Genomic DNA, 25528 nt, shown 5'->3' on the forward strand with positions numbered 1-25528 from the left:
GCATTTTCATTGGAAAAAGTCTGTTTACATCAGGCGGCCGGTAGCTACATTCACTAACAGACTAGCGTTGTACCTGACATATTTATGTCAAATAAATGCTACATGCACGTTTTTTTTTTTCATTTTTTTGCTTTTAACCAAGAATCGAGACTGTTTTACATCCATATCTATGAAGAATTCAGGGATTTAAGCATTTATTCACAAGAATTTTCACCAGAAAAGCTCTGTTTACATCAGGCGGTCGCCAGATACATTCGCTAACAGACTAGCATTGTACTTTGGCATATTTACTTAAAATAAATGCTAACTGCACGTTTGTTTTTTTGTTTGTTTGTTTTTTTTGCTTTTAACCAAGAATCGACACTGTTTTACATCCATATCTATAAAGAATTCAGGGATTTAAGCATTTATTCAAAATAATTTTCACCGGAAAAGCTCTGTTTACATCAGGCCGCCACTAGCTACATTCGCTACCAGATTAGCATTGTAGTTTGACGTATTTACATAAAATAAATGCTAACTGCACTGTTTTTTTGTTTTTTTTTTTTGTTTTTTTTTTGCTTTTAACCAAGAATTATTTGTTTTACATCTATATCTATAAAGAATTCGGCGATTTAAGCATTTATTCACGAGAATTTTGACCGGAAAAGGTCAGTTTACATCAGGCGGCCAATAGCTACATTCACTAACAGACTAGCATTGTACTTCGACATATTTACGAAAAATAAATGCTAACTGCACGTTTTTTTTTTGCTTTTAACCAATAATCGAGACTGTTTTACATCCAAATCGATAAAGAATTTGGGGATTTTTCATTAAAAATTCACAAGAATTTCCAATGAAAAAAGCTCTTTGTCTGTGATTCCACTCGGTCAGCTTTGACGGCCTCGCCAACAATGCAAGCCCCCTATTTATCGGCCCCGTGTCACGTCAATACATTATGAAGTCTCTATGGTCCTTCAGAGATCCAAGCCTTCCTCTTTTTTGGTGCCCCATCACTGATACGTCTCCTCATGCCCTCTTCGCTATTTGGTCTGATGAAGGTGAGAGCAAAATTGCCACATTGTTTAAGCCACAACCTTTGAGCTGCATCGGCTGAGTGAGAACTTCCAGAATGCCACGCTCTCCTCTTGGGGAAACTTACAAAACCGGGAGAACGTAAAGGATGCAAACTAGAACTTCCTATTATAGGATTTGCAGCTTCACTTGTGTCGCTAAACATGTGATACTTCAAATGTAATGACTCCGATTCAGAGTGAGAGCTCCGTGTGCGTGGGAAGAGTCGGCCCGCTGCGGCAGGGGGGCTGATTGTGGAAGGAGGAATGAAAGGAAACACGGATGACAGAGATTTTGGAGGATTAGCGTAAAGCAAACCAGTCCTCCTGCGTCTTACTTCACCTTGAGTCCTCCCGTCATCCTCCTGATCTTTTGTTTTTGCCGTTTTTTGGACCGCGTCCTCACTTTTCTCCTTGTTACCAATCCTACTTTTCTTTCTTCTGCACAGAAAATCTTCAAGTTCAACCTCCAGATGGTGCACTTCTTCAGTAATCTGGGCGACCCGATCAAATTGAGATAGCAGAGCGTTCACACACGGCAGCAGGTGCTCCAGGAAAGGTTGAACGTCAAACCCTTGCTCAGAAAGTGAAGAGTCTTCGGACAGGACAGAGAGGGAGGAAGACAAGGGGCGTGGAGAGGACGAGGAAGATGACAAAGATGGCGAGTGACAAGATGGAAGGGTGGAATAGTGAGTAGAAAGACGGGATTCCTGGGAGGCTCTGGAAGGAGGAACGTCCATGCCTTCAAACTTCACCCTGTGTCTGAACTAGGACAGGAAAAAAATGGACAGCATTAGCTACATGGTGTGACGAGTTTCCGTATTAAATAAAATATCCATCCATCTAATTTCGTATTAAAACAAAAACATCTAGAGTCTATTCATGGCAGGGCACATTCCATTCCAGCCATTTTGGCATCTAGCTGCCTTCTACAATGGTATGAACAAGTATCTGAACCTTTTGGAATTTCTCACATTTCTGCAAAGAATCCCCATCAAATGTGATCTGATCTTTGTCAAAATCACACAGATGTAAAAACAGAGGCTGATTTAACTAAAACCACCTAAACATTTATAGGTTTTCATATTTTAATAAGGATAGCATGCAAACAATGACAGAAGGGGGAAAAATAAGTGAGTGAATCCTCTGCCTAAGGAGACTTAAAGAGCAATTGAAACCAATTTTTACCAAACCTTTTAAGTCAGGTGTGTGTGCGCAATCACTGATGAGTGGTTTAAAGCTGGATCCAAAACCATCTGTAAAAGTCTGGATGTTAATCAATCGACAGTCAGAGAAGTTGTCTACAAATGGAGAGCGTTTTGCACTGTTGCTTCTCTCCCAAGGAGTGTCCGTCCATCAAAGATGACGCCAAGAGTTCAGCGCAGAATATTCAGAGAGGTAAAAAACAACCTTAGAGTGTCTACTAAAGACTTACAAAAATAACTAGCACAGTCCAATATCTTTGCGCACACATCAACTATATGGCCAAGAATGGTGTTGATGGGAGGACTCCACAGAGGAAGCCACTGCTGTCAAAAAAAAAAAACAACAACAACAACAACATATTGTTGCTTGTTTAATGTTCGCACTTGGACACTCCACAGAAGTTTTGGCAAAATATTTTCTTGACTGATGTAACCAAAGTTGAATTGTTTGGGAGTCACACACACAATGTCATGTGTGGAGGAAAAATGGAACAGCTCACCAAGATCAACACCTCATCCCCACTATGAAGGCTGGTGGAGGGAGCATCATGATTTGGGGCTGTTTTGCTGCCTCAGGGCCTGGACAACTTGCAATCACTAATGGAAGAATGAATTCAAAAGAATGTTTTGCAGGAAAACCTGAGGCCGTCTGTCAGACAGTTCAAGCTAAAAAGAGGATGGATGCTGCAACAAGACAATGATCCAAAACACTGAAGTAAATCAACTTCAGAATGGTTTCAGAAGAACAAAATACACATTCTGGAGTGGTCAATTCATGCCAGACATACCAGGAATCTGACTACAGGAAGCGTCTGGTTGAAGTTATTGCTGCCAAAGGGGGGTCCACAAAATATTAAATGTGATGGTTCACCTACTTATTTTTCCCCCTTCTGTCATTGTTTGCATACTATCCACATTAAAATATGAAAACTTATCAATGTTTGGGTGGTTTCAGTTAAAGCAGACACTTTTTTCATCTGTGTGATTTTGACAAAGATCAGATCACATTTGATGGTGATTTTATGCAGAAATGTAAGAAAATCCAAAAAGTTCAGATACTTTTTCATACCACTGTATAAAAATCAACTCATGCTTATACCCACTTCTTTAGCCTTGGTGAGTCCGATCCACAGTTTCAACCTCTTAATGAAGAACTCCACCATTTCATAGTCCTGCGGTTCTGTCGTCGGCCGGTAAATGTCTGCTTTTTCAGCTCTTCAACAACCAATCAGGTGAAAGCAAAGTCAATTTGGTTGGTAAATTGCACCTATACAATTATTTGGCACCCAATACAGATTCCAAAAGTTTGATATTATGGGCTTAGGCGACCCTTAAAGCATAGACTAATTAAAAAAAGGAGTGTGACCGTACCTGTACGCATGAATGAGAACGGCTCCAAAGAGTTTTGCCAAAAGCCAGACACTTGCACTCATCAGCAGGAGTCCATAGAGAGGGCCAACGACAGGGTGGACTCGGCATAATCTTTGAAGGCCAAACCGGACACGCAGAATGGACACGAAAACCTGGTGCATTGGCAAAAATCCTTCAGCTGATTGTGAAAAAAGCTAAAACCAGAACAGAGATGCCAAAATAAGTGTTCGTTTTAAAACAATTCACTTTTCTTTCCCATTTTTTGTTTGTTTGTTTGTTTACCGTATTCCCCAAATGAGTACTGAACAGAAAGAGTAGCATCAAGAGGAAACCTAAGGCCCACAACTCCTTCTTAGCTCTGTTCAAGACTCTAATGATCACGATCCACCTCCGCACAAATCTCAATGTTCCTAATAGCTGGAAAAGAACAAGATGCAAAGAGTGTTTTTTAGACATGTGCCGGTTACTTGTTTGAAGGTATACCGTGGTATGAAAATGTCACGGTTTCCAAACCACTGAAATTTTCCGTCATACCGGCCATACGGTATTAACTATTTTTTTATGTCCCACAAATGCAGGGAGAAATCCCTCTGCCCCTCTGGTTGTTGCTCAGTGTCAGATGTGCTACACGATGGCTGGAGGAGGTGAAACACCTGAAATAGAAGTCGCTGGTATGGAAATACTTCGGCTACAGAAAAGCTAGGGACGGCCGGGGCTTGGAGATGGAGGGCCAACCAACATGTAAAACATGTTTGCGGAGGGTGGTTGCCAGAGTAGGCAATACCTCCAATGTTTTTTTGCATTTATCTGAACAAAACTAAAGGTTAATAAATGCTGTCATTAATGTTTCCTGCCAGCTCCAAGGTGTTTAATGTGTCTAGCAGTGGTAAAACATACTATAACGTGAGCTTGTTAAAGAGATAGATCAAGTGGCTAATGAGCATGCGAAGACGGCTAGCTAGTTTCCGCTCTCACATGAGAATCCCGGACATTCTTATCACAAAGCTGGACATCCTGGCTCCCCGCCCCCTCACATGCACCTGGATCGAGGACTTCTTGTCCAACAGACCCCAGACTGTTAGACTTGGCCCCCACCATTCTTCCACCCGCACACTGAGCACCGGCTCACCACAGGGCTGTGTGCTGAGCCCCCTCCTGTACTGCCTCTACACCTACGACAGCAGTCCAACCTACAGGAACAACACCGTCATCAGGTTTGCTGATGACACCACAGTGGTTGGACTGAACTCACAGGGAGATAAGGCAGCCTACAGAGAGGAAGTCCACAAACTCTCAGCCTGGTGCTCAGACAACAACCTGGCCCTGAACACCACCAAAACCAAAGAGGTCATCATGGACTTCAAGAGGAATAGTACCGACCCGCTACCCCTGTACATCAACGGCGAGTGTGTGGAGAGGGTCCACACCTTCAGGTTCATAGGAGTCCAGATCTCATATTGACCTCTCATGGACAGCAAACATAACAGCTATCATAAAGAAGGCTCAGCAGAGTGTGCACTTCCTGCGAGTCCTCAGGAAGAGCAAGCTGGATAGGAAGCTGCTGCTGGCCTTATACCACTCATCCTTTGAGAGCCTGTTAACGTACTGCATTTCCACCTGGTATGGGAGCTGCACTGCCTCAGACAGGAAGAGGCTTCAGAGGACAGTCAAGCCGGCGCAGAGGATCATTGGCTGTCCTCTCCCCTCCCTGATGGACATCTACTCCTCCTGGTGCCTCAGCAGAGTTCTAAACATCCTCAAAGACAGCTCACATCCTGGTTTCCAGGTGTTTGAACTGCTCCCCTCTGGGAGACGCTGTAGGTGTTTAAAAGCAAGAACAAACAGACTGAGGAACAGTTGCTTTGCTAAAGCCATCTCTACCCTGAACTACCATATTAACACCACATCACCCAAGGTCCAATATTCATTTTTATGCGATATTCTATGTGCAATACTTACTTACATGCAATATTAATCTCTCTTGCAATACTGTGATACCGTGAAACCGTGATATTTTTGCTTAAGTTTCTCATACCATCAGAATATCATACCAGCACATGCCTACAGTTTCTGTCAGGTTGACATTTTGATGTTTTGTGACAGTTACCTTTAGGACCAGAAACGTGAGTAAGAAAGCTGCAGATTGAGAAGACATCTGAGTCATTAGGGCAGGGCCATGGAAGTAGATGAAGCTGTCAGGTTGGGACCTCAGCTAAATGATTGGAGAGGAAGAAAAAAAATCACATATGATTAATTTTCATATTGGAACAAAGGATGTTTAGAGCTGTCATTCCAACTCCAAACCCATTTTGGGAGGGGGTGGGGGGCGTCGGGGAAGGAAGAAGTGACTGTGAATAGTTAGCCTGAGAATTCTACATTCACCTGGGAAAGACAGAAAAAAGCCTGGGAGCGATAGCAGAGGTGTAGCACACTTGTCGCCAGAGATAACGCAGCTAGCAGGAGCTGTAGCCAGTGTTTGCTTTGACGCAGATACTGAGCGCGCTCATGGGACGCCGACCACCATTCCCCCAACAAGATGAGAAGAGCAGAACTGAGAAGGAAAACCTATCAAAAATACCAAGACATATTCAAACTTTAATTTGGTAAATCAAAAATTGACGTTGAGACGGTGTTACCATCAGGGCCAGATGGAGGTCCAAGCCTTTATGCGGTGATGGGATGAAGAACGGATAGATAGAAAGGGAAGAAGTGACTCTTGGCACCCAATCTAACTGGATGGACACACACAGGAATAAACCAGACTCTCTATGGTACTGAGTAAAATCCAAAGAAAGGCCTTTGAGCCTGAAGAAGATAGGAGGAAGGGTGCACAATTAGCATGAACTTATGGACCATTCTGGAGATGACAATATGTATCTACTTACTGCTTATTGCAAAAAGCTCCCGTGTGAATGTCAGCAAGGGCTCGGCGTGTCGCCACAGTGCTGTTTCCCAGTGTGATTTGCGCACGGCCCTGAGTGTGTGCATACCGGAGCTGTGGCAACCCCACCAGGTGAAGCAAGGGGTTCTGGTGCAAAAATGTCACCAAGGTGCTGTTTATCCACTGTTCTGCATCCAAGCAGCTGAGAAAGTATGAGCAATAAATATCACTAAACTCACTACAAATGGATTGAACAGTACAGTATAGCACAGTATCAGCATCCACAGGTAACACACAGATAGGTGTCAGTGGTGTAGTCTGCTCACTTTCTAATAGATGTCAGGTTGGGGACGCCCTGGGCAGCCTTGTGAAGTTGGCGTCTAACAGTGGAATGCAACAGTCTTCCCTGGCTTCTTTCCACACTGTCCTGGTAGTTCACCATGAGCACCAGCAACAGAAATAGAAGCTGGAAAACACAATGCTTCAAAAACAGAGGAAAAACGCCATTAAAACATGAATTGCCAAATATGAGGAGCTTTGTGTTTTGTTCTTTCCCACCTTCATGAGGGACCTCAGTGCGCGGACTTTCCGAGCCTCCTCCTTAGCTTGAAGCAGTCCATAGCCGCAGGGCGGGCGGACCTTCCCACCTTGCTCTCCAAAAGCCCTCGCCACGGTGGTCTCCTGGGCTAGTTGGTCCTCAACCTCTGGATCCACAGGTCGCCAAATGACAGTGTAGATCAAGGCCTGAATGCACACCTAACAAAGAGAGAACTTCGCTAAAGTTCTTGCATTGAATGTATGTGTTTGAACTGACCTTGAAAGGTTCCAGCAAAAGAGCAGAGGTGAGAAAAGCAGACAGTGCCGATATAAGCCACATGAGAACAACTGTTCTGGAGAAGAGGCTGCCATAGATTCCAACCAAAGCGAGGCAGGTTCCAATCAAAACAGCCACGAGTGGGTAGATGACACACAACACCCAGGATGGAAACAGCCAGCTGGGCCGACCTCGAGCGATACCTAAAGAGGTACATAGCGATTTTTAACATTTTTAGCACGGTGCTACATGGCAAACTAGGTGTTTGGAAACTAGATCTTGAAGAGAACATATTGCACAGCATCGGCGCTCTGTTTCTAGTACTCCCTGATACTGTTGATAATATTTTGGTGCCGCAACCATACTGTTATTGGTATGAGTGCAATTTAGTCATTGTTATCGATTTAGAACGCTATTATTGTTATCAGAGACACCATTGTTCCCCCTAATTTCCCAGCCAATGTACTGTACCGATGCGTGTGGTGGAGGAACATCTTGTCAAGTCAGGAGAAGGACTTGGCAGGAAGGTACTGGCCACAGAGTCCATTGATAGGACAGATGGACATCTGTAGAGTTGTGTCTCGCATAGTGAAGGACCCGATTCCGTCTCCAAATTAAGGAACTTTGGCTCATGGTGGATTTTATCTTCAGTGTGATCTGACCAACTACTGCAAGAGGTGCTCTGGCTAAAAGACAAGAATAATTAGAATCATAACCGTGTGTTATGTCTTAAATCAGATTTAGTAAGCGATGCAAGAGCAGTCAGATGTTGGCCTCACGTGTTTGAGAATGATGAGGTTGTTGTAAGCGAGTCCCGACCACTGTCTGAGTTGTTTTTGGTGAAATGGCGCGTGCCCTTGGTTGATTCTTCTATTGACATCAGCAGATTCTCCTCTGAATACCATGCACAAATAGTTCAATCACTTCGTACATTTACTCATTCTTCTGTTGCAATTAGGTCTAATGCATACCGGAAAGGGTCAAAAATGTGTTCATATTGTGGTTGTGAACCTGGTGTGGACTGGTAGTATCATGATCCTGTGCATGAGGAAAGTAATAGTCCATATTGTCTTTTTGGATGGGATGAAGAAGGGCAACAGGTGGGTCAGAAGAGGTCTGTGGGGTCAGGTGCAGCTGCTTGCGAGCCTTTTTCCTCCTTAGTTGGCGTGCGCATAAGGCAAGCGAGGCTTCACATGGGTCATTGGACTCTTTGAGTAAGCTGTCGCAGGACGCCCATGAAGTTTCAATCTCCTCTTGACGGGCTTCGTCCGTCTGGGGCACCAAACCAGAAGCTGCCCAGAAGTCCAGAATGCTGGAGTCAACAGCTTTGCTCTCCAGCAACTACAGTGAATTCATTGCAAAAAGAAATGTGATCGCAAATAAGACCTCAAACAACAGGTAAAGCGTGTTTGTGTGTTCTCACTGATGAGGGACTGTCTCGGAATCGACTCGAGGTGCCAGACAGAGATAAGAAGGATGGTTGTGATCGTTCTGACTGGCCTAGGAAGTCGTCCATCTCCACAGAATAACAAACTGGTGAAGGAGGAACTGATTCCACGATGACCTGTTTTACAAAAATGCATTCTTCATTGTGTACTTTAAATAAAAACAAATTGGATTGATGTAGCAATTTTCAAGACACTCAAACTGCATTATTTTTTCACTTCGAACTAGATAGTGGTGAGCTCGAGTAGCCACAGATGCCTTGGGGCAGTCTAACACAGGGGTTCCCAACCTATTCCACTAAGGCACACTGTGGGTGCAGGATTTCATTCTTACCAAACAAGATGACAACACTTTTTCCCCAATCTGGTGTTTTACAAGTGCAATCAGTTGATTGCAGTCAGGTGTGGCTTGTTTTAGCAGAAGCCTCATTGGTTCAACTGTCTCTGCTGGATCGGCTGGAACAAAAACCAGGACCCACAGTGTGCCTTGAGGACTGGGTTGAAAACCCCTGGTCTAACAGAAGTGAGGCAATCAATTTGTGCCATTTGACCGCCACTCGTTCTTGCAGTACTTTCACACAGGCAAGCAAGTAGGGTAGAGTGTCTTGCCCAAGGACAAGGTGCACAAGTGGTAGCTGGATTGGAACACCCGGTTGTTCGATCAGCGGAGGAACCGCTCAAGCACTTGAGCCACCGTTGCATACATACATCAATCATCCAGTATTTGTTAGGGACTGATGGTTTATCAACATGACCAGTGTTCCACTACCTGACTGTGGGCTTTTCGGAACAAAAAGCAGATCAAACACTGGAGAGGAAAGAGCAGAACTGAAATGACCATTCCCACTGCTACAGTTTCCATATTGACCAGCACTTTGGCAGACACTGGTCCACTTGGAGAAACACATCAAATGAAAATTGTGTTAATTCTGTTATGGCATCCATTTAAACAACATGGTCATGCAGTTCTTACCTGTGCTCACGAGAACCAACAGCGCCGTACCAAAGTGCACCAAATGCCAGGTATAGGTGCAGCATGAAAGCACTACAGGTAACTCTCTGAGCTCTGGTAAAAATACTGTGGTTGGGGCGTTGCCAGAGTGAGAGCCACAGGTGGCGCTCCACCATTCCAAATATTAACTGTGAGGACAGGATTCGCCGGAATTGGGAAAGCTCTTCAGGACCTGAGATGAATGATCAAACATTTTCTCAGTTATCTCGAACCGTTTGACCGATCGGCACGCTTCAAATATAAAAACGACCAGAATTTTCGCGTGACGCAGGGAATTTTTCGAACGACCCCGATAAAGGTTCCGTTCGCCCGTAAACGTCGATTTTTTGGGGGGGGGGGGGGGGGGATGTATCTAGTCCTACAATTTTTGACCAAATCACATAATTTTGACGTCAAAAATGGTAAGAGACATAAAAGTTGTATACAGAATTTGGAAAAAATTCACGGTTCCCAAGAAATTTGCCAAAAACTTTCCCATTCATTTTAAACGGGATGCAATGTTCAAATTTCCCCATTCACTTTCACTGGAATTTCCAATGAAATTTACATTGCATTGATGCCATTGAGATGTATGTCGGATCTATTGGTGCTAATGTACTTGGATTCCATTGAGGCTTATGTAACTCGATGCCATTGACAGCAATGGACGTCCAAAATTTTTCCCATTCATTTTCAATGGGGGAAAAAAAAAATCCCCAAATCAACAGGAAATGACTAGATGTCAATAGGATATGTCCCCCAAACATCCCCTTCGGTGCTGCCATTGACGGTCATTGATGTTCAAATTTCCCATTAATTTCTAATGGCATTTACTTTGTTTCATGCCATTGACGACGGGCACGTTTGTCCATTCTATTGATGCCAATGTACTTTGATTTCATTGGCGCCTACGTAAGTCGATACCACTGACTGCCATGGACGTACAAATTTTTTCCCATTCATTTTCAATGGCAAAAAAAAAAAAATGTCCCCAATTTAACAGGAAATGACAAGATATCAATAGGACGTGTATCCGAACTTCCCCAATTCCATTGACACTTATGGAGGGTGCTGCCATTGACGGCCATGGACGTCCAAATTTTCCATTCATTTCTAATTGCATTTACTTTGATTAATGCCATTGAAGGGTATGTTTGTCCAATCTATTGATAGCCCTGGGCGGGGCTAAGATCTGTATCTCCACACAGTAAAGACCCAGAGTAATTTCTCCAGAAATTGCAGCTTCTAGTTGTCTTGATGTCATTCTTATACAAATGAATGAGGAATCTTACATGAGGCCAGGATTTCTTTCTCCAAAGTACCATTCTTTGGATTTTCCACTGAGAGCCAGTCATCCACCAGAAAGAAGAACATGTGGTCCGTCACAGGGTCCCAGACGACCACATGCTGAACATACCAGGACGGGTCCAAGCCTATACAGATAGAATAGGGCACGGTGACAAAATGCTTGTTAGCTCTTTGTGAAATGCTTTCTTTCAACAAAATGTTTTTGATCCTGGTCTCTGCCTGCACACAGTACCTGTGTTGTCATGCCATAGCCGTATTTTCCAGACTTCCCCCAAGTTCTCATCTGTCTCTACATGAAATTGGTCCAGGCTACCACGTTGAAAAGCCCCATCCCTTTGCAGATGGCGAGAGCCGCTCTTGTTGACACCGTACAAACTGATGCCAACATGTGCTGTGGTGCCTTATGGGATAATGTTCTGCATTAGAAGTTACTACACAGAACGACGGTAGGTATGTTTTGATTTTTTTGCTGACCTGCTCCTTGCCTCCAGCCAGTCTTGACCAGTACCCTGTAGTGGTACAAGCCCGCTCGGCCACACAGGGGAACTTGACTCAGTCTTAGGCTGTCCAGGTGGTCCAGTTTATGGGCAATGAGTCCGACCAGCAGGTGAATCAGGATCAGAACAGCGCATACAATCCCCACCAGCACATTAAGCTCAGGACTGCCTGCCTGGATAGACAAGCAGCATCATTCCAAAGGACCACATTTAACTATGATGGAATTGCACCACATACGGGTGGGAGTAGCACGACAGCTCCAGGATGAACAAACAAACTGGCCCCGAACATGGTGAGATGATGAGTCAGGCAGTGCACCGTTTGGAGTGTGGTGTCTTCCAGTGGCTTGAGACCCTCACTACTCCAACCCCCCTCCTTGACGTTGTAGTATTGGCACAGAGAGCTGAACAAACATATTGACACAGCTACAGGACCACCCTCAACCACAGAGGAGGTCAGGCTGATAGACAAGCCCTTCTTTGTCCCATTAAAACTGTAATAGAGAAATGTTCAATTAGGTCAATTTCAGTAAGAAAGTACACGTGAACATTGAAGTCTACTCACAGTGGAGACAGAAATACGGTTTTCTCTGTGAAGGTGGTCAGAGCCGAAAGATTGATTGGCCACTCGTTTATGAAGGAGTCCTGCGACCCACTCGTCATTTCTATCTTGACATGGCCCAAAGTGTCTGAAGTAATTCCTACAGATGCATAATATATAGGGCTGTCAAATGATTAAAATTTTTAATCGAGTTACTCACACCTTAAAAACTAATTAATCGTAATTAATTGCAATTCAAACCATGTATAAAATATGCCATATTTTTCTGTAAATTATTGTTGGAATGGAAAGATAAGACACAAGACGGATATATACATTCAACATACTGTACATAAGTACTGTATTTGTTTATTATAACAATAAATCAACAAGATGGCATTAACATTAACATTCTGTTAAAGCGATCCATGGATAGAAAGACTAGTTCTTAAAAGATATATGTGAGTACAAGTTATAGAAATTTCATATTAAAACCCCTCTTAATGTTTTCGTTTTAATAAAATTTGTAAAATTTTCAATCGAAAAATAAACAAGTAGGTTGCCATTGGTGGTGTCAATAATTACACAATTCTCATGGTCATAAAATCAGTCGCACCCAAGCGCCAGCAGAGGGCGACAAAACACAAGTAACAAGTGCACATGACCCTGTTCTGTCATTTTAATCTGTTTGAGTGGGGCATGTGCGTCAAATATTTTAACGTGATTAATTCAAAAAATTAATTACCGCCCGTTAACGCGATCATTTTGACAGCCCTAATAATATATCATATCATCAATCATAACTAAAACATTCAAATTTCTAAGGTACAAATGGCAAATTGTGAAATACGATGACTCGTTCTATGGACAATTGAGATTGTCGTTAATTGCTTAGTCATCTACTAATCAGAACATTGGACATAGTAGACAATTTCCACTCACCATCACAATATATGTTTTTGCTTATTACACTTTTATTTGACAGTGGCGCCATAAGTCTTAAGTCTTATGGCAGTGTTAGGACGCCGCTGTCAAACAAAGTGTTGCCTATTAACCCAAATAAACAACAAATAAACCACAGGATTCAAAATACGGGGAAAAAGTAGCATCTTATTGGCTGAATATTATGGTATATTATTGCATACTTCCTTGACTGTAAAGTAATTGCTATTATAGCACTGCTTTACTCATTTTCTGCCATTGACGTAGCTAGTTGCCCAATCCATTTGAAGTGGGAGGGTTGACAGCAAATGAACGAATGTTTAATAATCTATTGGGAGCATTGTGATATTTCACCATAACGATATACAGCGGGGCAAATAAGTATTTAGTCAACCAATAATTGTGCAGGTTCTCCCACTTGAAAATATTAGAGAGGCCTGTAATTGTCTACATAGGTAAACCTCAACCATGAGAGACAGAATGTGGGGAGGGGGACAGAACATCACATTGTTTGATTTTTAAAGAATTTATTTGCAAATCATGGTGGAAAATAAGTATTTGGTCAATACCAAAAGTTCATCTCAATACTTAATTATGTACCCTTTGTTGGCAATCACGGAGGCCAAACGTTTTCTGTAATTCTTCACAAGCTTTTCACACACAGTTGCTGGTATTTTGGCCCATTCCTCCATGCAGATCGCCTCTAGAGCAATGATGTTTTGGGGCTGTCGTTGGGCAACACGGACTTTCAACTCCCTCCGCAGATTTTCAATGGGGTTGAGACCAGGAGACTGGCTAGGCCACTCCAGGACCTTGAAATGCTTCTTACGAAGCCACTCCTTTGTTGCCCTGGCTGTGTGTTTGGGATCATTGTCATGCCGAAAGACCCAGCCACGACTCATCTATAATGCCCTTGCTGATGGAAGGAGGTTTTCACTCAAAATCTTTCGATACATGGCCCCATTCATTCTTTCCTTTACGCAGATCAGTCGTCCTGGTCCCTTTGCAGAAAAACAGCCCCAAAGCATGATGTTTCCACCCCCATGCTTCACAGTGGGTATGGTGCGATTCAGTATTCTTTTTCCTCCAAACAAGAGAACCTGTGTTTCTACCAAAAAGTTCTATTTTGGTTTCATCTGACCATAACACATTCTCCCAGTCCTCTTCTGGATCATCCAAATGCTCTCTAGCGAACCGCAGACGGGCCTGGACGTGTACTTTCTTCAGCAGGGGGACACGTCTGGCAGTGCAGGATTTGAGTCCCTGGCGGCGCATTGTGTTGCTGATAGTAGCCTTGGTTACTGAGGTCCCAGCTCTCTGTAGGTCATTCACTAGCTCCCCCTGTGTGGTTCTGAGATTTTTGCTCCCCGTTCTTGTTATCATTTTGACGCCACGGGGTGGGGAGGGAGTTGAAAGTCCGTGTTGCCCAACAACAGCCCCCAAAAAAATCACTGCTCTAGAGGAGATCTGCATGGAGGAATGGGCCAAAATACCAGCAACAGTGTGTGAAAAGCTTGTGAAGAGTTACAGAAAACGTTTGGCCTCTGTTATTGCCAACAAAGGGTACATAACAAAGTATTGAGATGAACGTTTGGTACAGACCAAATACTTATTTTCCACCATGATTTACAAATAAATTCTTTAAAAATCAAACAATGTGATTTTCTGGGTTTTTCTTCCACATTCTGTCTCTCATGGTTGAGGTTTAACCATGCTGACAGTTACAGGCCTCTCGAATATTTTCAAGTGGGAGAACTTGCACAATTAGTGGTTGACTAAATACTTATTTGCCCCACTGTATTGTCACCCTTTGGCTGTACATGGAGAAGCTTTAAAATGTTGACAGTGTGCGACAATAAGATATTTACCTGGCAAGAGGCTGAAGTTGTACGAAATATATAAACCTGAATTTTCATCCAGGCCACCAACAGTTTTTACTGTGAAATTCAAACACCCCTCTGCTGGAAGCTTGACAGTGGGGCATGTACTATTGGTGTTTCCATCCAGTCTTGCATCCCTCATCTCCAGAGGAAGCTTATTGTGCAGGGTGACGCGAATGGCGTGGTCATTCTCAAGATCCCGGACTGATATGGGCTCACCCTGGGGGGTGGTGATCTCCATGGCAACCAAAGAGGTGGAGATTGCAGGGTGAGCTGCAGCCTGCAAAGAGTGAGACTCATCCAGACCTAAAAGCACCTGCACCAGCTCTGAGCGTTGACTCTTTAAATGAGTGGCGAGTCTGGTTGGGATTTGGAATGAACATGGTGGTGTTGATAACGGTGAGGGAATTGTGGGTGTTTGATCCGAATGCTTGGAGCAGAGAAGGTTGGCCGGGTCTCCGTAGAAACCGGCTGTACTGATATAAGGTGTTGTGAACGAAAGGGGTGCCTCGCCAGGACGAGGCATTAGGGAGCGCATTAAGGCCCCTGCATGGCTAATTGCCGACAAGGTGACGAATGATGCGGTTTGCAAAGTTCTGGAGTCGTTCTGTTGAGATCTTGAGCCCATGGCTGATAATGACGTAGCGGCCAAAGAGCTACCTGCAAATGAAAACATGCATTTTAGGTTAACCAATGACACATTTTAATGTAGGATTGTCTATATAGTGCTGGCCAAAAGTATTGGCACTCCTGAATTCTGTCGGATAATGCTCAAATTCTCCCAGAAAGTGATTGCAATTTCAAATGCTTTGGTAGTAATGTATTTATTTTGCTTGCAATGAAAAAACACAAAACACAATGAAAAAAAATTAAATCATTATCATTTTACACAAAACTCCAGATAAAAGTATTGGCATCCTCAGCCTAATACTTGGGAGCACAACCTTTGGACAAAATAACTGCAAACAGCCGCTTTCGGGATCCATCAATGAGTTTCTTACAATGCTCTGATAGAATTTTAGACCATTCTTCTTTGGCCAACTGCTTCACGTCTCTGAGATTTGAAGGCTGCCTTCTCCAAACTGCCATTTTCAGATCTCTCCTCAGGATTCAGGTCTGGACTCGTTACTGGCCAGTCTCCAGTGCTTTCTCTCAAACCATTTTCTAGTGCTTTTTGAAGTGTGTTTTGGGTCATTGTCCTGCTGGAAAACCCATGGCCTCTGAGGGAGACCCAGCTTTCTCACACTGGGCCCTGCATTATGCTGCAAAATTTGTAGACTTCATAATGCCATGCACACGGTCAAGCAGTCCAGTGCCAGAGGCAGCAAAGCAACCCCAAAACATCAGGGAACCTCTGCCATGTTTTACTGTGTTCTTTTCTTTGAAGGCCTCGTTTTTTTCCTGTAAACTCTATGGTGATGCCGTTTCCCAAAAAGCTCTATTTTTGTTTCATCTGACCAGAGAACATTCTTCCAAAACATTTTTGGCTTTCTCAGGTAAGTTTTGGCAAACTCCAGCTTGGTTTTTTTATGTCTCTAGGTCAGAAGTCAGGTCTTCCTGGGTATCCTACCGTAGAGTCCCTTATCTCCCAGACGCCGACGGATGGTGCCGGTTGGCATTGTTGTACCCTCTGACCGCAGGACAGCTTAAACTTGTTTGGATGTTAGTGGAGGTTCTTTAACCACTATCCGCACAATCTTTCATTGAAATCTCTCGTCAATTTTTCTATTCTGTCCACATGTAGGGAGGTTAGCCACAGTGCCGTGGGCTTTTCACTTATTGATGAAACTTTGGAGATGGACTTGTAGCCTTGAGATTGCCCATGCTTCCTCAAAATTTTGCTTCTCAAGTCCTCAGACAGTTCTTTGTTCTTCTTTCTTTTCTCCATGATCAATGTGGTACACACAAGGACACAGGACAGAGGTTGAGTCAACTTTAATCCAATTTAACTGGCTGCACGTGTAATTTAGTTATTGCCACCACCTGTTATGTGCCACAGGTAAGTAGCAGGTGCTGTTAATTACACAAATTAGAGAAGCATCACATGATTTTTCAAAGGGGGCCAATACTTTTGTCCGGCCCATTTTTGGAGTTTTGTGCCAAATAATAATGATGTAATTTCTTTTTTTCATTCTCTTTTGTGTTTTTTCATTGCAAGATATTACTATCAAAGCATTTGTAATTGCAATCATTTTCTGGAAGAAATTGCGCATTATCTGACAGAAATGCAGGGGTGCAAATACTTTCGGCCAGCACTGTATATGCCTTAAGTTTGTCTGGCAATTGCTGTGGACTGCCTCGCGACCTATAGAAAATGGATGGCTCATGGCTGGATTATAATTTAGACAATTAGTATGGCTCAAAATACTCGTAAAGCGACCTCAAGCTCTAAATACCAGCAACATTTTATCAAATTTAAGGGGCGTCGTAATCCAAAATGTCTAGTTAAATCTCATTCATTTAATAAAGTTGAGGAACATTCCTGAAATTTTCTAGTAACGCTTACCTACAATGCTAAGGATGTTCTTTCCTAAGTCGAAGACTGAACGAGCCCCGTCAGAACCTTTGTGTTCCTCAATTACATGAATCATCTTCCCAACTGCTTCAAGAACCTTTTCTTGACAGCCAACACACGTCAACTCAACAGGAACAGCCTGGGCAACAAAGAGAGTGTTCCAAGCTGTGGTATAAAACACAGCGTTTAACTTTTTGACACTACCAATAGTGATTGGTATTCTACTTTAGCTGGAACATGTTTTACAGGTTTGAATAAATGAAGACAGAATCATGGGAGCAATCTTACAGTGGACTGGGCTAGCGCTGAGCTGATCTGATCAACGTCCATCAGGGACGAAATTGGAAGGGACACCAAAGCTTTGGTAACATTTTCTCTTATCTGCCTCTTAATTTTGAGCTCACTGGTCGGCCCACTTGACCCAGAATCTATCTGTCAATCAAAGTTGAAAAGGGTATGATTTTAAGCAAATGTAATGATCTCAGTCAGTAACACTGCGGTCAAAGGTTTTAAGACATTTTCTCATCCTACTGAACGGTGAAGTTCAGCAGTCACAAATGGGCAACATGAATGAAACATATCCGGTTTTGCATATTACCTGGTTAAGATGACTCGTGAGAGCAATGGAATATGGGATAATTTCCTGAGGGTTGCCATGTTGAATTAAGGCCCACATTTCTATCTGGTTCTTGGTCCTAAGAGACTCTCTCATCACGTTTACATGAGTCGGAACTCTCAGAGTTCTGAATAAAATAAAGCAAATGGTTAAAACCACAAAGAACATACACAATATCTCATTCTCATGGTATTTCACCTGTTTAGACCAACGACGCTTGACCCAAGATGATCTTCTATGAGCAAAGTGACAGTGATAAGAGAATAATTTTGTCCTTGCAAAGGACTTCCCACTGGAACCACAGTGGCAAAAACTGACCGAGTGCCCCTCAAAAAAGAAATGACAAACATAAAAGATATAGTTTGATATGCAATCTGGGATAGGGTCTAACTCTTTATGAGGGTAATCAAGGATGTTATATTTACTTGTACAGAGTGAGAACAGGGCACACTGCAGGATGGCAAGGTGCAACCTGAAAAGTATAGATGAGCTCCGAGGGTGTCTTTTCCTCATCTTTCCACCCTGCATAAAACGGAACGAGCGCATGTGATGAAAATTGAATCAATAACACTGGTTAGATACTGTTGCGTAGTGAAGGATGACCTGAGCATTTATACGTGACTACAGTCCCCAGTGGATGAACGTTCGACTCGGTCTTCAGTTGACACAGACCTCCATAAGGTGGCTTGTTGAGTGTCACTGTTTGACTTGCGCTGCCCCACCTCCCACTACCAGGCACAGTCACATTGAGAGTGATGGTATACATGTTCCCTGGCAGTACGATATCTGAACGCAGCTCCAGTTTGGACGAGTGTCTTCCTGCAGGGCTGACGACCTCATCCAGGTTGACTGTCACGCCCGACTCATCCTCAGCAGTCCAGTTATACTTTGAGGACAGTTAAAGACCATAGAATATTTCGTTAGTTTTAAAACATTTCAATTTCTTGGGAAGCAAACACATTTTCACAGAGATTTTCACCCCTGTAGGGATAACACAGTATTATGTTGTACATTAGAGGCTACACTGTACACTCACAATTTCATAGCCCCTAATTTTCTGAGGAAAAAAAAACAGATTTGTTTGTACTGTATAAAATGAGCACATACCTGAGCTTGGTCATCACACTCTCCACAATGACCAGCCAGGATGGTGGCACTGTGGCCTGGACAGGATACACACTCCACAAGCACAGGAAGTTGTGCCGTTTCACACACAGTTACCTATGACAAATGTAGGCATCAGAAAACTCCACTTTGAAAGAAATCTTAACCGAGGAAAAATTAATGATGCTTTAAAACAAGGGCGGAAAAAACAATAGATTAGAAAAGAAATGTTAAAACAATATCAAAATGTTAGTAAAATGCTGTTACAGACAATACTCACAAGGGGTGTGACAATATTATTTTGTTATCGATATGCTCCCGCAAAGAATTGCTATAACATATTAACAGGCTGTCGCGACAGTGCAAAAAATAAACACTCCTTTCCTGTTCAGCTGCCTTTATCCTGCTCTGCACCAAGCACTTTTAATGGGTACTGACTCGTAATGTTTTTGGAAGTTCAATCTGAATTTCGTTGTTATCCTGATATTGGCAAATACACTCTGAATCTAAATCTGTTTGACACGGAGAATGAAAGTCTGAGTGTCCGGTTGGTCTGAACAGTTTTAATGTTTCACATTGGAGTGTGACATGCTCCCATTGTGATCACTCAACATACCTCGTTTATTATGACAAAACAGCGAGCAGGAAGGGGTTATGGGGGAACAGAAGAAAAGAAGGAGAGAGAGACAGAAGAAACACAAACAACAACAAGAAATACATTGAACGCCCACACTAACTATGAATATGTTGTTGCTATCGTCAGCTACATGTATTTCCGGTTGACACCATGTGGGGGGCGTGTTAACCAGAGAAAGAGAGGGGTCTAGAAGAAAAGTTATAGGGAGGGGTGGAGTGTACACAAATCAGCCCTGTGAATTAGAACCCAGTAATCGTGTGAATCCCTTGTGAGTGTGAGCCCGTTGGAAACCGACCCTACGCCGCCCCATCGCTAATCCCGGCACCGAGGTCCCCAACCCAAGCGCGCCCAATCACATCGAGCCATGCACGAATCCCATCAAACATGCGATAGCCACGCAGACGAGCGGAGACGCCACGCAGGCGCCACCCTAGAGCAGCCAGCGCAGCCCATCCCTCCTCCTGCGGCCCAGCAAAGGGGCCATCATCACCTCCCAGGGACCCAGGGTTGTCCCCCGGGCCACCTGCACTCCCATCAACTGGCCCTCAGGGATGGGAAGATGGGACACACCACCAACCCCCACCCTGCCCACGAGCTACAGCCGCAGCCCCCCCAACCAGCTCGGCACACCGCGGGACCCCCAATGGCCCACCAAGCCCAGGGCAGGGCCCCACACCGGCGCAGGCAACACCCCGCCGACACACCGGCATGCAGCTACCGACCCGCGTCGGGGCACAGGGCGGATACCCAGGCAGAGAAGAGAGGGGAAGGCAGAAGCAGAAGAACGCAGAGGAGCCGCCGCACGGCAACGCGAGACCGGGCCCGCGAACCACCCCCATTCCCGCGGCCGGCACCCCAGGCAGAGGGGAGGCCACGCCCCGGGAGCCGCGCCATAGAGAAAAAGTGTGGGACCCACCTACCACCATATTACTGTGGCTGCCACATTCTTTTCTCTTTAAACTCGTAACACTCGCAACAGAATATCGTAGATTGATTGCATGACCCCTGTTGCCATATTATCTATCGTGAGCCTCGTATCGTAAATCATATCGGGAGGTACCCAGACGACCTCACTCTTGATACTTACTGTCTGTTTAAAGGATACCGGTGTCCTTCCCGTTTTATCGACCAATAGGGTGAAAGTATAAATGGTGTCAGCTTTCAACTGTTTGCTGGGTACAGTCACAACACTGCTGTCTCTCTCGATGGGGATTGTGAAATTCTGCAAATGTAAAGATAGGTAGTCAGGTCACTGAAGAGTCTTATAAGGATCGAAAGTATGCTCAAATCAACACCTACGAACCTCTGTCCTACAGCTCCAATGATACTGCAAAGCATCCTCTGCTCTCAGGTCTGCATCAGGATCTTGAGATCCACTCCCATCCAGAACAAGATCACGCCTGCTTGGCCACAGTCTATGTGACCCTCCCTTGATGACAGCCACCAGCGGAGAGCTGACGACAGTGACTTCAGTTTGTTGTTGCGTGAGCAAAGGGGTTCCTTGGAGTGAGACAGTGAACAAAAGGCAATACTGTCCCACACTGAGAGAATGCTTCGGCAGCCGGAGTAACGGTGACTTTGCATTATGCAGAAACACTTTGTTCTGCTTCGGCTTCATATTAAGGTTACTGCAATCGGACGCTCTGAACATCTCCCACTGGTACATTGTCTTGTAAGCAGAGCAGTTAATGTCCACACTTGCTTCAAACAAACTCACTCTCGATCTGAAGATAGTTGGCTGGCTTTGAATCAGAAATGCTTGAGGGCTGGAACACTGCAAATCTTCCACTTTTATGCGTACTTGCACAGATGCGTGGCTGACACTGTTGGAGACGTTGACTTTGACTATGTACATGCCGGATTTGTCAAATGTGTGATTTACCGCATTGATACTTGTGGTCAACTCTGTTCTGGGATTTCCAAAGGTCCACACGTATCTCAGGTTGCTCCCTCCATTGACTTTGGCAGACATTATTACTGGGTGTCGAGAAAATATTGGTCCGGAGTGAGAAAGCTGAACCTCCTTAACAGGCATTTCAACAGTCAGAGTCTTGTTGAGCATCTTAGAGCAGATACCATTACTTGCGAGCACAGTTACCGACAATGAACCATTCACTTGTGGAGTGAAGATGATTTCCTTTCCAGTGAGCCGCAAAGGTTCTGTATCTTCTAAGTAAAATATCCAGGTGTAGTTAACTGGAAACTCATTTTGATCACCCATGGTAAAATTAGCCTCCTTCATAGCCTCTATAGAGTGTAGGGCGGGGCTTAAGAGTTGCAATGTTTTTATATTCTCCATGATTTTGACGTGGGTTGACATTTGTGCACTGCTCACCTGATTCCGAGCTGTCAGTTTAACTTTACATATCCCTACTGGAAGGTCTGATGTGGTGAACGATCCGTTAAGCACATTGTGACTACCGATCCAATCTTTACTTTCAAAAACCAAAAGAAAACTTGCATTGCTTCCTCTCTTGACTGATGGTATGAAAGTAACTTCTTCCTGAACGCAGAGAATATCTTTGGTAATGTTTAAGTTTAGACCTTCTATTTGATCCTGGATAGTCACGCTATGTGTAACCTCCTGCCAGTTAATTGCATTGGAGGCATTCAAAGACACTCTGTAAATGCCTTCAAGAAGAAAAGTGTAGGTAAATGTATGGTTGGTGGACTGAAAAATGGTGGCTAGGACACTGCTAATTTTCCAATCCCAATGCAGATCGCTGCCTTTGCGGACAACCGCTTGGAATGACCGAGTGGCGTTTGTGCTCATGTGAAACGGAAACATCTTGTCACCAATGCTAAAGTCCACGTCTTCTATCTCCTGTTGGACCTTAAAGATTTTAGTGTCGTGACATTGACTGACACTGTTCTGTACAAAAACTTTGATGAAATGATCTCCTAAACTTGCGAACCTGTGAAGAAGAAAAGGTGCATCCGTCTCAAAGGGTTGAAGATGGCTGTCCACAAACCAAAGGTACTTCAGGTCAGAACCAGTAGAAACTGACACTGAAATGTTGAGAAACTTCCCCAACGCCACCGTATTTGTCTGTGTTGTCATGTGGGCACTTGTTACACGTTCCACAGCCACAAGAGAAGCAACGCTGGTGGTCTCACCTAATTTGTTCGAGGCACTTAACTGAATTGTAAGCCTTCCGGGAGTTTCAACTACCAACTGAAAACGTTCTCCATCAGCTGTAATGGGATGCTTTATTGTACTTTGTTTAACTAGCCACGTATATGTGACATTAGAGCCTTTGGTGGCTGAAGCGAAAAACACCACATCCTCATGAGTTGGTATGAACGTCATATTTGCCCATCTAGGACAATCTATGTGAAGACCTTCTATTCTCTCAAAGACTTCAACTAAAATCACAGCATCCCTTTTGCTCACCAAGTTCTGGGCTGTACACCTCACTCTATAATGTCCGGCTTTGAGAAAAACAAATCGAAATGTCCGCGATCCCTGCTGCGTTGGAACCAAACCGTCCACCGTCCAATAGAAGGTGGTACTGCTCCTCTGATCGCTGCTAACTGCTGTGATTAAAGTTTCTTCTCTAACCACACTGAACGGCTGTTTGATTTGAAGGCTAAAGTCTGAAATAGGATGCAGGACATTCACTTTCCGGTGTACAGTTTCTCGACTTACCGCGTTGAATGCCGTGGCGGTGACTGTGAATTCACCCGTTGTGGTAAAGACATGCGACGCATTTTGCGTCTCCTCTGCCGGGGAACCGTCTCCAAAATCCCAAATCACAGACACGTTGCTGCCAGTGTAACTAGCAATCCAAAATGGTGATGATAAATTGACAGTGACAATGTCACTGCCGTGCACCATAGCGAAATCGCTAACAGGTTTTTGAACGGTGACGCTAGCTTTTGCCGTTTTGCTGCTTACATTGTTACTCGCTGTCACGGATACCTCTTGAAGGCCTTCGTCTCGAAAGATAAAACATTGTCGACTATGTTCTGTGACAACAGCTTGACTGGAAAAGCTACTCATCCACTTAAATTGATTAATTGTTCTCTGTTCTGGAGAAAATGATACCCTGAAACATACTTCTTCTCCTGTGGCTGCTATATCTTGAGATGATTGCACTGACATGGCAGTAATTGCTGTTTGTACACAGACAGTGGTGTTATATGCCACTGTAGTAGAAATGCTTTTCACAGTTAGGTTAACATGGTAAATCCCTGGACTGGAAAATATGTGCCTAGCTGTGGATCGCCCTGTCACCACAGTTGCAGTTGTTCCCTCACCAAAAAGCCAAGAGAAAACCAGCATGGATGCGTTTCCATTCACCAAAGCAGAAAACACTGTAGTTCTACCCGTCACGACACACTCCGTTGGCGTAACTCCTATAACGGTCAACCTATAGACTAGCACGCTGATAAATTGGTGGGCACGGCTAAATGAATTAGAGACATTAACCCGCACTGTGTAGTTCCCCGCAAACTTATAGGTTTGTGAAACTGAGCCGTCCGTAAGGTTTCTCCGCTCTGATCCATCGCCAAAGTCAAAGTCCCAAATAAGTCTCGTACCAGTTGCGATCGTAGCGACGAAATCTGTAATAGAGCCCAACTCACTGGGAGCGTTGCAATTGACACTTAGTCCAGTTATTTTCTCTATAACCTCCACCATGAGCCAGGTAGTAAGCATTGAAAGAGTGTTGTTAGCAAACACTGTGACGTTGTATTGTCCCGCAGAAGTGAAGGTGTGCTTAACTTTGTGGTCAGCACTTTGGGCAACGTTGGATTTATCACCAAAATCTACTGTGTAGAAGACGTCGTCATCGACAGGGTCAGTGCAGGCTTCCAGAAGATAAGTCTGGTTAACTATGGCCACAGCAGCAGAGGAGTTGAGAAAAAGCCGTTTTAGCAAAGGGCGGGCGCTTATCTTGGTAGACTTTTCCACTTTTTCGTATTGGTTGGTAACTTCCACTTGAAGATGGTAGTTGCCTGCAGTGAAGATAACAAGATGAACGTATATTTTAAGCTACAGTGGTATGAAAAAGTATCTGAACCTTTAGGAATTTCTCACATTTCTGCATGAATTCACCATCAAATGTGATCTGATATTTATCAAAATCACACACATGAAAAAACAGTGTCTGCACCCAAACATTTATAGGTTTTCATATTTTAATGAGGATAGCATGCAAACAATGCCAGAATGGGAAAAATAAGTAAGTGAACCATCACAATTAGTATTTTGTGGCACCCCATTTGGCAGCAATAACTTCAACCAGATGCTTCCTGTAGCTGCAGATCAGTCTGGCACATCGATCAGGATTAATCTTGGCCCATTCTTCTCTACAAAACTGCTGTAGTTCAGACGGATTCCTGGGATGTCTGGCAAGAATTGCTATCTTTAGGTCATGCCACAGCATCTCAATGGGGTTCAAGTCTGGACTTTGACTTGGCCACTCCAGAAGGTGTATTTTGTTCTTTTGAAGTTGATTTACTTCTGTGCTTTGGATCATTGTCTTGTTACAGCATCCATCCTCTTTCTAGCTTCACTTGTCTGACAGACGGCCTCAGGTTTTCCAGCAAAATTTTTGAATTCATTCTTCCATTAGTGATTGCAAGTTGTCCAGGCCCTGAAGCAACAAACAGCCCCAAATCATGATGCTCCCTCCATCATGCTTCACGGTGGGGATGAGGTGTTGATGTTGGTGAGCTATTCCATTTTTCCTCCACACATGACATTGTGTGTTACTAGCAAA

The 25528-nt window shown here is 43.9% G+C and overlaps 1 protein-coding gene across 1 annotated transcript in view; it reads right to left on the reverse strand.

Annotated features, from left to right (window-relative positions):
• Positions 1 to 890: 890 nt before the first annotated feature.
• The window catches only part of pkd1b (polycystic kidney disease 1b), a 30409-nt gene continuing 5771 nt past the window's right edge, over positions 891 to 25528 (reverse strand). The window contains exons 11-41 of the mRNA XM_057825537.1: positions 21106 to 24761; positions 19169 to 19282; positions 18665 to 18947; positions 18487 to 18583; positions 18260 to 18388; positions 18044 to 18188; positions 17734 to 17877; positions 17437 to 17584; positions 14919 to 15590; positions 12133 to 12268; positions 11806 to 11971; positions 11545 to 11740; positions 11303 to 11470; positions 11055 to 11195; positions 9745 to 9955; positions 9538 to 9664; positions 8750 to 8890; positions 8298 to 8667; positions 8106 to 8220; positions 7798 to 8012; positions 7327 to 7529; positions 7071 to 7268; positions 6839 to 6993; positions 6517 to 6714; positions 6268 to 6436; positions 6014 to 6196; positions 5739 to 5843; positions 3914 to 4048; positions 3632 to 3825; positions 3364 to 3475; positions 891 to 1822 (exon numbers count right to left, since the gene is read on the reverse strand). Coding sequence (XP_057681520.1) covers positions 950 to 1822; positions 3364 to 3475; positions 3632 to 3825; positions 3914 to 4048; positions 5739 to 5843; positions 6014 to 6196; positions 6268 to 6436; positions 6517 to 6714; positions 6839 to 6993; positions 7071 to 7268; positions 7327 to 7529; positions 7798 to 8012; positions 8106 to 8220; positions 8298 to 8667; positions 8750 to 8890; positions 9538 to 9664; positions 9745 to 9955; positions 11055 to 11195; positions 11303 to 11470; positions 11545 to 11740; positions 11806 to 11971; positions 12133 to 12268; positions 14919 to 15590; positions 17437 to 17584; positions 17734 to 17877; positions 18044 to 18188; positions 18260 to 18388; positions 18487 to 18583; positions 18665 to 18947; positions 19169 to 19282; positions 21106 to 24761 — 9899 coding nt within the window. The 3' untranslated portion in view covers positions 891 to 949. The remainder of the gene's footprint in view (positions 1823 to 3363; positions 3476 to 3631; positions 3826 to 3913; positions 4049 to 5738; positions 5844 to 6013; positions 6197 to 6267; positions 6437 to 6516; positions 6715 to 6838; positions 6994 to 7070; positions 7269 to 7326; positions 7530 to 7797; positions 8013 to 8105; positions 8221 to 8297; positions 8668 to 8749; positions 8891 to 9537; positions 9665 to 9744; positions 9956 to 11054; positions 11196 to 11302; positions 11471 to 11544; positions 11741 to 11805; positions 11972 to 12132; positions 12269 to 14918; positions 15591 to 17436; positions 17585 to 17733; positions 17878 to 18043; positions 18189 to 18259; positions 18389 to 18486; positions 18584 to 18664; positions 18948 to 19168; positions 19283 to 21105; positions 24762 to 25528) is intronic.

This window comes from Corythoichthys intestinalis, chromosome 21 (genome assembly GCF_030265065.1).
Source record: "Corythoichthys intestinalis isolate RoL2023-P3 chromosome 21, ASM3026506v1, whole genome shotgun sequence".
NCBI classification, from domain to species: Eukaryota; Metazoa; Chordata; class Actinopteri; order Syngnathiformes; family Syngnathidae; genus Corythoichthys; species Corythoichthys intestinalis.